The sequence below is a fragment of the Colletotrichum truncatum genome (assembly GCF_014235925.2).
Source record: "Colletotrichum truncatum strain CMES1059 chromosome Unknown Contig_0007, whole genome shotgun sequence".
NCBI lineage: Eukaryota > Fungi > Ascomycota > Sordariomycetes > Glomerellales > Glomerellaceae > Colletotrichum > Colletotrichum truncatum.
In genome coordinates, this window is record NW_027222404.1 from 2,765,694 (window position 1) to 2,777,006 (window position 11,313).

An 11,313-nucleotide genomic window follows, 5' to 3' on the forward strand; every position below is an offset into this window, starting at 1 on the left:
GGAGTAGCGATGGTTATAATACCCAATTCCTTGGAAGTTTCATGGTTGGGGAATTTTTCTAATAGTGTCATCGTACTGTGACTTTGTGACTTGTATCCATTATAGTTGTACACGACGATATCATACACCTCCACGTCACGATCTCTACTCTCGGAAACCAAACCAATTAATTACATTTGTCATTCCATACCCCCAGCCCGGCGGAGATTGAAAATGCCTCCCCCTCCTCTCCTTAGAAATCCGTCACACGACCGTTGTAGCTCCAATCGCCACCGGATCCCCAGCGCAAAGGCTCCCTCTTGGGACCGCCGACCTCGCCGGTGCGCGGGTTCACGTCACCCTCGAACTCGGGCGGCGCGCCGCGCACGTACGCCGGGTGCATCGTATCCTCCTCCGACGAGGTGATTGTAGGGTTCGCGGGCTTCTGCGCTTCCGTCGTGGCGGTGGCAGCTGCTGTGGCGTCTTCTGTGGGAGAGGTCGTGTGTCGCGGCGTGGCGGTGGCGGGGGTGGTGGTGGACGTGGACGGCTCTGCGTATTCCTGGAAGGCGCTGGATACCGAGGCGGCGCGCTGCAGGCGTTCGAATTCGGCTTGTTGGTCGGCGGGCAGGCGAGGGGGAGCCGGGCCACGGGAGAAGGAAGAGGAGAGGCGGGTTGTTGGTGGTGTGAGGGTGATTGTTCGGAGGGGACGGAGGCGAAGGAGGCGAGACATTTTTGTACTTCTTTTTTTTGGTCGTGTCTTTGTTTTTGGAGAGTGTTTTCTTTTCTTTTATGTGTTGTGTGTTTTCTGAAAAGATTGGATTGAACAAGTGGTTTGGTGTGGGATTTGTTTGGGATGTAGTTTGGGGTGTGGCGGTGGAAAGGTGTGTGTAGAGGTGAAGGGATCGGGAAGAATTGGACCTCTCTCCTTTTCTTTTTGGATGGAAAATGTCATTGACCCGCGGCCTTCGGCGATTGCGAGTTGGAGCCGATGCTGGTTGCTGACGAGCTGTGTGGTGGAGGGTCCGGTGGCGGAGGGCGGATGGGGCCGAGGTTCGCTGCGCACGGACCGTTGTTCGGGGGTCTGTTATGGACCAGCGATACTGGAGCTAGTTAGGTGGTTTACGGGGAGTTGGGCGGTGTTTTCTTTGTTTTTTTTTTTTTTTTTGGTGCAGGATCTGTTCTTCAAAGGCATGTTCTATCAATTTGCAAGTTTCTAACCTTGTCTTCTAACCGGTTGTTGGAATCAGTTGGCTATTGGTGCACACCTATTCTCCAATCTGAGGGCTGAGCATGATCAAATGATTTACTGGATCAAGTCACTTCTAACATGAGCATATTGAATTGTATGATACGGCGAGGCCATATCATGGCTCAGAGAGAGCGTGTCAAGTCAGTAGTCGCATGGACTTTCCCCTCGCACCATGTTACGCTGGCATAAGATGATGTTGTCTATCTCCAAGGATACATCTGTCAAGACGACAACGTCTTGCTAGACCAAAGCCTTACCGTTACGCATGTGTTGCTGCCTTCACAGGATAAGCCCAAATCCACGTGGCTTGCAGCGAAGTTATCGACCCGGGCCAGAGCCGCGTGGGTAGTGTGGAGTGCATATGCATACTAGCAGCTACGACGTGGAGCAATAGATAGCCTTGGATAGACCGCGGCGCGGTCGCAAGATTCCTTGATATGCAGGAGGCCGGAAGCTATCGCAATGGGCTTCGTGTCATTGCTTGAGGTGATCGACAATGAGGCAGACCAAGGCTTCTATGGAGACGATAAGTATGTTGACATGCATGGCTGCCATAGAGAAAGGTACCGCGGAAAAGAGAAGCCTTGGGCCATAACCTGTAGCGTCAACTTGAGTACCTAGTCATTGGAAGATGGCTAAAATTACATGTATTGCAAATTTGCAAACAACCAAAACCATTTAACTCTCTGCTCGAGCCGAAGTTTCACGTATTGGAGCCATTGTAGGAGGATGAATTGCCTTTGCTTTCAGTGTTGGTGCCCATCGATCAGGTACAACAAATATATCTCGATCCCGCTTACTCTTGGGCTCTGCCTGATCATGTCATCCATTTACAGCCTGCAGGTCGCTATGTCAAAGTCATCCACACGCACATGTTCGTCTGTCGTTCGCCTCGACAACGACAAGAAGGCGACCATACACATTCCAGTTCCCCAAACGTGAGATGCAGCGCTCATGAAGGCGCCCCGCACAGCCTTGAACCGGGAGGACGTGGGTTCCTCCCCGCCTATGGTTTGTGTTGGGCAAACCAACAGCATCGGGCGTCAGGCCGTTTTGGGTTTATTGGCTCGCCATGCAGCTGCATGACACTTGCGTGATTCTGGCACACCATCACCGAGCTAACCGACCGAACTCTCACAGCAAAGAAGCAGAACCTCGAAATTGTATTTTAACGATGCTAATGTCGCCGTGGTTTCTGGGATATCCTTGTTGTATCAGCACATATTCACAAATACGTTGGCAGCCGTGCCTTGCAGTACACAGTGACCCTCAAGATGGCGACGACGGTGGCATCAACATTTGAAGTGGAAAGCTTCGTCAGTTTAATCACCTCATTTTCAGCCGATCCTTCTTATACACAACTTCGTGCCCTTGTTAGCGAGAATGCGCATTTAAAAAACCGTAATGCCAACCTTACCACGGCATCTGAAGAGAATGTCAGAACATTCGCGCAACTACAGCAACGAATAGATGAAGGAGCTGCTCGAACTGAGGAGAAGACATCCGAGCTTCAAAATGCATTAAAACAAGCGGCTGACTTGGCAAAGATGCTTGATGAAGTTGGCAATGAAATGAATGATTTAAAGTCCAAAGTCAAAGATGCCGACGAACATGCAGCCAAGGTCATGGATGACTTCAAGAAAAAAGAAGCAGAGCTTGGCATAGCCACGGCCAGTCTCTCGAAAGAGAAATTAGCTGTCGCAGACTTGGAATCCGCCCAGAAAAAATCCTCAGACGAACTGGAGAAAATGCGGAAAGAATTGGGTCAAGCAAATACGCGTTTGTCCCAAGTCGACGGTTTCACAGTCGATATGATACCGTCCTCGGATGAAGTGTATGTCATAACTCAAATCCTTTTTTTTTTTTTTTTTTTTTTTTGGCTATGATACTAACATATAACTAGCGATAGCGAGGAATGGCTTGGCAACATATTTGAATCTTCGTATTCTTTGGTACAAACATATTTCGGGGCAGATCTTGAGGCCAAAATTCTGTCTGACAAGTCCTGCTGGGAGGCGATTCGCAACCATCCATCTATTCTGCGACTAATACCCCTCCCAGCTTCGAACACTACAACTGCAAAGTACATGCGCATCGCCGCATCCTTGGCCATTCTTGCCAGAATATTGGCAGACTATATCTTCCGGCCGACATACTTGCTATATGAAAACGAACTTTCGAACATACTGAGTGAATTAGTCAAATTGGATCAAGAAAAAGAACGGCATTTCCGCTTACTTCTTCTGGGGACACGTCCCGATAAGCAACGGATTAACGTCGACAAAAGAGTTCGAGACGTTGCCGTGGAAATGATGAAGCATACTGGGTCTCTGCTAGCATCCGATCAAAAGCACAACTTCATATCAGATTTGGAGGACTTGTGTCAGGAGATCTGCAGCCGGTGGACGGATATCCAGAAACTGGAAGAGAGAATCGAACCGGATTTCACTTTCGGTTTTGCTGACGAGTTAGACGACTGGAATATCCTGCAGTTTCCCACCGAAGAGGAACTCAAACCTGCCCCAGCACAGAATGGGGTCTTGCCAGTCCAGAATGGAGAGTCGGCTCAGCCGCAAGGAGAGCATCACAGCCCAGCAATGAAGAAGGACACGGCGGTCTTGTGGCCTGCTTTTCTCGCATTTGCCGAGGGAAGCCACGAGCTTTTTAGGGAGGGCTTGGTGCTCGATGAAGCACTGGCAGATGCGGCTCGATCCGAAGAGGCCTCGCACACTACACATGGACCCCGCCGTGTGGCGAGATTGCAAACACGAAGGAACTCGATTATGAGGAATGGGTCTGAAGTAGGGCGCGCGAGAGCTTTTTTATCCACAGGAGCTGGAAGTCCTTCAGAAGGCGACTAAGGCTATAATATATGTCGCAAGGCTGAGAGAGGGAGGTACATAATTTCCTGTGGTTCGTGGGGTGTAAGATCATACACGATGTCATCTATATTTGTATTTTATTCAAGTCGAGCTGGGGGATTTCCGCTTCCGTCTAGGGGTGTGCTAACTGTTACTTTTACTACCAGATTGTCATTCGTCAACTATCAATAGTCTCTATCTATTAAACCTTAATCAACGTGCTGCTTTTCTCTGTTATGAAAGAAGTAGTCAATGTTCTACCGCCTTGGCAGTATCCCCTTAACTGTTCACAAGAAAGACCTTGTGACCGTGGATTTGATATCTCGAGAACTGAAACCGACACGGAACTCAATCTTCCCCGAAGGAATTGCCCAGTCCTGAGCAGTTGTGTTCCAAAAGCTTATATCCCGACGCATGATGGGGAATTCTGCCGATTTCGACTCCCCCGAGGCAAGATCAACCTTGACAAATCCACGTAGAACCTGCACAGGGGTGTTGTCAGGGGTGCTCTCCTTGGGAAGAGACACATAAAGCTGCACTACCTGTGAGCCGGAAACCTCTCCTGTGTTTTTAACAGTTGCGGCAACGGAGGCAACCTCCTCCCAGAGGGCCGGATTGCCCCCTGGGTAACTGCCATTTGCCGGAGCCGGAAACATGGGCAATTCTTTGTTCGTAACACTCAACTTAGCATCGCCGTCTAGTTCGAAAGTCGTGTAACTGAGACCATAGCCGAAGTCATAAAGCGGCGTAATATTTCTGGCATCGAAATGACGATAGTCGATGAAGAGGCCCTCGGTAAAGTCAGCCTGCCAGGCGTTGGGGTCTTGTGCGGCCGCTCCGGTGATGTTGACGATGGGGAAATCATAGTCCGCAGCCTGCTTCGGGATTGTATAAGGAAGACGACCAGATGGGTTAACATCTCCATACAAGACATCCATTATCGAGTTACCGTTTTCCTGGCCAGGGTAATGCGCGGCCAAGATAGCTGTCACGTTCGGGTTTTCTGCCCAAGGCATGGTGTTGATGCCGCCGGAATGGGTGACCACCACAGTGTTGGGGCACTGGCGGGCCACATTTCCCACCACAACAGTCGAGTTCCAGTCATTCTCAAACGACAGGCGGTCCGTACCTTCGCGAGCCCAGGTCTTGAGAAACACCAGGCAAACTTCGGGTGGGGGGTAAATGGAGGTGAAGTCTCCTTCGACAATTTTTGCATTGTCCAGGAGGTATTGGACACGACCGCCTCTGTCTTCAACGCGGTTTCGAATGGCAGCGAGAGGAGAGACAAGTCGTGTGTGTCTTCCTGCACCGGAGCCTCCACCGACACTGAGAGCACCAATGTTTGCGCCCCAAGGACCACTGTCGTCTCCTGTGAAGGTGAGGCCTTCGGTAACATCTGCAGCACCGTTTCCGAAAATACCAACCATTTTGGGATCCTTAAGAGGCAGGACATTATTTGTGTTCTTTTGTTCTTTAAGAGAACCGTGCCAGCCGCCGCGACCTTCCGTACAACTTCGGAGTGGTTCCCTCGAACGTCACGAGCTGGTGGAGGATTGCTTGGGTCGTATCCCGAAAGAGAAAGATACTCGTCTGGGTAATTGTATGTTTTAGCGAATACAAACCCGGTCGATGGATCAATTGATGGAAAGTCCTCGTCCTGGTGGAGGAAGAAGTACGGCGCGAGGACGCGGCGGGCCATGTCGTCGACTTTGTTTTCGTCAATGGTTCCATTCCGGACAGCTTCAGTCAGGTTGCTACCTAGGTATGACGGTGGAGGCATGAGAGCTGTAGATAGGCTATCGATGGGCCCAGGCATTGTCATGTCCAAACCGGCATTGACGGAGTTGACTCCGGAATGAGTTGCGTACCAGTCGCTGACGACGTACCCTTGAAACCCAAGCTCTCCCTTGAGTAAACCATTCAAAAGCTTCGAGTTCTCGCAGGAGTATGTTTGGTTGACGCGGTTGTAGCTGCACATGACGGAAGCGACGCCGGAACGGACAGCGTTGGCGAACGGCCAAAGATACAGCTCATGCATTGCACGATCATCGATGTTTGCAGACACCGCTTGGATTTCGGTACCGTCCGCCGTAAAGCTGTTAGACCGCTGAGTCTCTTGCTCGTTGCCGATGAAGTGTTTCGCATTAGCCTGAACACCCATACTTTGAATTCCCTGAATGGAGTAATCCATGGCAACCCCACTGAGGTAGGGATCGGGAGAGAAGCTTTCCCAGTTGCGGCCACCAAGAGGATGACGGCCCAATGCACCCGTTGCAGGTCTGTTGCAGCAATGGTTAGTTGGAGACCCTCTTCACTAACTAGGTAATCAAGCTGTTTGAGTTGCGTACCCGAGATGAACCTGTGCGCCTTTGCCGCGGAACTCTGCGCCCAGGGCACGCCCTCGTTCATAAATCAACTGTCTATCCCAAGTTGCTGCAGTTGTAAGGCCTCCTGGGAACACCGTAGCAAGATCTGCAATTCGGACTATGACATGGCGACATCAGCTCTGTGTGTTATGTATGGCATTTGAGACTGTAAACTGACCAGAAGTTGGGCCATCGGCGAGACAAAATCCGCTAAAATTGACCTCTGGTATCGGCGCGATATTTCCGTTGCACGAAAGACCATACGTAGAGCCGGTCGTTAAGCCAACTTTCTGTGTGAGGTTGAGTCGCGAGACGACCTCTTGGGCTTTCTTGAAAGCCGCTTCCCATCCATTTCCAGAGCTCTCAGCTGAGGTAATCATTAGTAAATGGATAAAACCACACATGAACTCTAGACGTACGAGTTGGATATGTCGGGATTGTGTCGAAGTGGCCGGAACGGTTTGCATATGGAGAGGCCAGAACCGCCCCGGCTAGAGTTGCAACGTTCACGAACAGAAGCATGTCGTTTACTGCAACACGGAAATAAGGTGTTCAAAAGATGTAAAACCAGGGGTCCAACAATTGTTAACATGGTAAATTTCTTGTCTGGTATTCCATCCTTCTTAACCACCTTTTAAGTATGAATGCCATGAAGCTTGGAAGCCGTGAGTCCATATTGTCAATGGCAGACTATCTCCGAGAGCGGGCCATTCTGCCTTGCCTATTACGCATCACCTACTATACCTTGCCACTCGATTATGGCCTCAAGAACGATTACCAGTAGTAAAATATCTAGGTCAGTGGGTTTTCCGAGATGGAGAGAAAAAGCAGCCTTGCCACAAATTGCCTCGTGAGCCACTAATTCCTGGAAGGATACCTAATTCTCATAAGGGAGCTGCGCAAAATACTCCTTGCCAAAGAAATGTGGTTCTATGTAAGTGGTGTAGGGAGTAGTGACTATCCACACGGGGCTAAACGAGGATTTAAACGAGCACCGGTATTAAACGAAGCGGTAGCGAAAAACGAGCCCAGAGGGAACGAAGCTCGGCGGGGCCGGGCGGCGAAATCACGCCGAGCCAACATAGCCACGCCGAACTGCGCCGGGCGTCTACAGCAGCACATCAACGCATCGGCTGTCCTAACCTAACCTATCAGTTAGAAATTTCGTGGAACGCGTTTCAGGGGGCTTTGCGATGTAAATTTGGCATAGCTAGTAATCTATGCTTTAGTGTTAGGACAGTAAGGCGATGTTAGTCTGGAAACCGAACCGTTTAAAAAGTCCAACGGTTTTCGCGGTTTTCAGTGCAGTTAATCTCAGGTTATGCCACTCATGAAAATTAAGCTCATTTCTTGAATTCACCTTTTTTTTTCATCAGTTTATTACCAGCGTTTCCTTGTTATCAAGCATTCGTCTCTCAAAATCAAACTTGTGGCCTGCTCAGTGCTAACATGGTTTTGCAATTGTTTACTACACTTCCTACGGCTTTTCATCATCTCAATCGTCTCTCCTTAAACTCGGACTCCCTTACTATGGATCTGCATCGCAGGAATGCTACAGAAGCTGACGCCGCCGGTGCAAATCCGTTCAAGCTCTACCACTATGACCCAACTATTGCCGGCGCCGTCATTTTTGTGCTTCTGTTTCTTGCTACAACCATCCTTCATTTCTGGCAGTTGGTGAAGTCCAAGTGTTGGTTTCTTCTTCCATTGGCAATTGGAGGTATATGTAAGTCATATGGCACTGGCAAACTAACATCAAGCGAGTGCCTGCAAGTAAAATTCTGTTTGCGAGCTGTGCTGATAAACTTTGTTAGTGGAAGTAATTGGCTACGCAGCTCGCGCCAAGTCAGGCGGCGAGAGCCCTGACTGGACTTTGGGTCCTTACATTATACAGGCAATTTTGCTGCTTGTGGCACCAGCCCTTTACGCAGCTACTATCTACATGGAGCTTGGTAGGATCATCACTGTAATCGACGGCGAGGGGCACGTCATCATTCGGAAAGAATGGATGACAAAGCTGTTCGTCACGGGGGACGTCTTGTCATTCTTTCTTCAAGGCGGAGGTAAGCAATTCAGAGTTCAAAATAGGAACTACAACCTTAAAGATGCCTGTATTATAGCGCATGCCTCTCTGACTGATTACTGATACGTTTCTTAGGTGGTGGCTATCAGGCAGCCGGCAGCCTTGAGGCCCTAAACACCGGCGCCAAAATCATCATCGTCGGCCTTTTCGTCCAGCTTATCTGTTTTGGATTCTTTGTCGTCACGGCTGTTTCATTTCACCGCTCCATCAACAAAGCTCCAACAGGTCGATCAAACAGTAGCATTCCCTGGCGAAGACACATGAATGCTTTATACCTTGGAAGCTTTCTAATCATGGTTCGTTCATTGTTTCGAGCAGTTGAGTACCTACAGGGCTTTGATGGTTACCTACTGCGTCATGAGGCGTATCTTTATATCTTTGATGCTGTTTTCATGCTTCTCACTATGATCTTGTTTAACTACATTCATCCTGCTGAGATAGCTGCAATTCTGGCTGGTGGAGGTGGCAACGAAGGATGGAAAATGGGAGCCTTACCTCACCATCACCTCCAACGCTTGTAATGGATGGCTCATTTTCTAAGAAAATCCCTAAAAGATAAACAGTATTTACATGATAGTATGTGAATAGAGTATTTTGGGCTAAATCGCCGCGCTGTGTGTCATTGAGAAAGGTCGTGGGTTATATTTATCTTTCCTGGTAACTTCATGAATGCCAAAAAGATAAACCGACAATTCTTCAGTGCTGTGACGATAGTGTCAACGCTCACCGAACACACCGAGCTGGGTGTGTTTTACGTAAGCTATATGAAACGCACACCGTAGGCATATAAGTACGCGCTTCCACACGCACATACCCTCTTTCTAAATCAAGTCACTCTTTTACACCTTTTCTAGCCTGATTGCCATGTGCCTAGTTCGCCACAAGTGCCAAATGACATATTTTGCTTTGAAACAAGTCCAAAATGACCAGCTTCGACTCGAATATCTCCTTATTCTATACCCACAATATGCAGCGGCCAGGAGATCCAAGATCTCCAAAAACTCCCCAGTAATTCATCCACTACTTCTACGATATCCTTGCCCCATCCCTCGAGAAACCAAATTTCATTTAGAGTATGCAAAAGTGCACCAAAGAAAGAAAAAAGTACCAGTGCAGGGGGTTGCCGTTGATGGAGCAGTGTAAAATACTGCTGGGGTGCAAAATGTATAAATGCCATGGGTGCAGCCCATGCCCGATTACATCCCCATTGCTCAAGTGCCTGGCCATCAATTGTCTCAAACTGCGACATGTACATGTAGCACTTCCTCAAATATCGAAGAGTTTGTTCATAAACTTCACCGTCGCTGCTGTTCTTCCACGAGTCTCGTGTTCGGCAGAGCTCCTTGTCCACTGGCGTAGAGGCGATCTTATCAGGTTCTAGTTCGTCCCAGTTTCCGAGGGTCACTATAGAACTCATCCGTCCGCTCCGTATAAAGTCGTAATGCGGGGCAAGGACGGCATCAACACCACGTATCATTGGAATCCACTCGACACCTAATAATCGGTCTTTTCGAAGACGTGGCGTGTCTCGTTCAGCGTTGCTAGAAAGCTCTCTTGAGATACTGAAAACATATAATACGTTGAGAAGTGACCAAGCGAGCACGGCCTCGCTCTTCTCACTCGTGAAGTTCTGTATAATCTCATGGAACCCAGCCAGAGCTTTCTCGTGATGCTGCGTTGCCTCTGTAACATATGAGCTGTTGCTGTAACCACTGATGTAAGCCATGTGCAGAGCCGCCAGGCTTATAATGGCGTGCGCCACAAACGGATGCTGAAAGCCGATATGTGGAATGGTCACCTGCCATAGCACATCGACGTCAGGTGTTTTGTAGATGTCAACGCTGGTTGACATAGTCCAGTGGTGCAGTAATGCAAGATCCCTAATGCCGAATTCTGCGGGAAACTGGGCCGATGTTTGCGATGCACCTGAGACCGTTCCTGGAGTTGATACTGGAGTATACAAAGGAATTACGCGGGTTTGTTCTCGACTGAGTCGTGGCATAGGTAAAGAAAAGGATGGTGAGACTTCATGCAGGACTTCGGGCGCTTGTGACACGTCTTTGTCAACGGCCTGTGCTTCCTCGGGATATTCACACACAACTTCCCGCCGGATACAAGAGCGACAGCTCGGCCGCTCTTCGCTGCACTATGGCGCCGTGTCAGTTACGGCTGCCCGAGATCAAGGTTCCAGGAGGGGTGCCGTACCTTAACTCGGCGTTTGCGGCAATCGAGGCATCCTGTGCGCGACTTTCTGTGTGGCCTTCGTCTCTTAGACGGAGGTCGCTCTGGCCGCTCCTCCGGTGGCGATGTGGAACGAATAGGACTCATCAACGGCTCCCCGTCTTTCTATGATGGAGCGAGTACACAATGGAAGCCAGATGTTTTGAGAGTAATGTGAAAAACGAGAAACGAGGTGAAGAAGAAGAAACTTTCAGGAGGAACGAGAAATGAACGAGTACGTGTCTTTCGTACGTCAGTCTTCTGCGCCACCGAAGCTAACGATCAGCCCTGAAAACAACCCGAGTCTCCTCTTACTGTGGGGCCGAGTACGAGTCCGTGCCGCCCGAGTTTGCAGAATGCCCATGGAATACAGAATGAATCCCTTGCTTCATATTCCCAAAAGTTGTTGCACAATTGTATTACATTTTGCCATTATTTCAACGACCAGCTCGAGGCCATTTCATAACATCTCCCAGTGGTTGCTAAACATGTTCCATGGTTTGTGGTTGCCTGTACAGACAACCTAAGCGTAGCAAACGAGATACGAGACAAAGG

The 11,313-nt window shown here is 49.3% G+C and overlaps 5 protein-coding genes across 5 annotated transcripts; 2 read left to right on the plus strand and 3 right to left on the minus strand.

Annotated features, from left to right (window-relative positions):
- Positions 1 to 232: 232 nt before the first annotated feature.
- Positions 233 to 709, minus strand: CTRU02_211165 (uncharacterized protein; the record flags this gene model as incomplete). Its single annotated transcript, XM_036720191.1, has 1 exon — positions 233 to 709. One exon carries the CDS (start codon positions 707 to 709, stop codon positions 233 to 235), a length of 477 nt encoding a protein of 158 aa, XP_036587934.1.
- A 1,793-nt stretch (positions 710 to 2,502) lies between these two features.
- CTRU02_211166 (MEI5 protein) lies at positions 2,503 to 4,089 on the plus strand (the record flags this gene model as incomplete). The annotated part of the gene is made up of 2 exons (XM_036720192.1): positions 2,503 to 3,062; positions 3,132 to 4,089. The coding sequence occupies 2 exons, from the start codon at positions 2,503 to 2,505 to the stop codon at positions 4,087 to 4,089; spliced, it is 1,518 nt and encodes a 505-aa protein (XP_036587935.1).
- Positions 4,090 to 4,376: 287 nt separating this feature from the next.
- On the minus strand, positions 4,377 to 6,977 carry CTRU02_211167 (glycosyl hydrolase family 3 N terminal domain-containing protein; the record flags this gene model as incomplete). The annotated part of the gene is made up of 5 exons (XM_070205583.1): positions 4,377 to 5,552; positions 5,600 to 6,368; positions 6,438 to 6,573; positions 6,634 to 6,822; positions 6,875 to 6,977. The coding sequence occupies 5 exons, from the start codon at positions 6,975 to 6,977 to the stop codon at positions 4,377 to 4,379; spliced, it is 2,373 nt and encodes a 790-aa protein (XP_070060826.1).
- A 1,008-nt stretch (positions 6,978 to 7,985) lies between these two features.
- On the plus strand, positions 7,986 to 9,059 carry CTRU02_211168 (RTA1 domain protein; the record flags this gene model as incomplete). Its single annotated transcript, XM_036720194.1, has 3 exons — positions 7,986 to 8,181; positions 8,270 to 8,518; positions 8,614 to 9,059. 3 exons carry the CDS (start codon positions 7,986 to 7,988, stop codon positions 9,057 to 9,059), a joined length of 891 nt encoding a protein of 296 aa, XP_036587937.1.
- Positions 9,060 to 9,487: 428 nt separating this feature from the next.
- Positions 9,488 to 10,866, minus strand: CTRU02_211169 (Sterol uptake control protein 2-like protein 1; the record flags this gene model as incomplete). The annotated part of the gene is made up of 2 exons (XM_036720195.1): positions 9,488 to 10,684; positions 10,744 to 10,866. The coding sequence occupies 2 exons, from the start codon at positions 10,864 to 10,866 to the stop codon at positions 9,488 to 9,490; spliced, it is 1,320 nt and encodes a 439-aa protein (XP_036587938.1).
- Between the last annotated feature and the right edge of the window lie 447 nt (positions 10,867 to 11,313).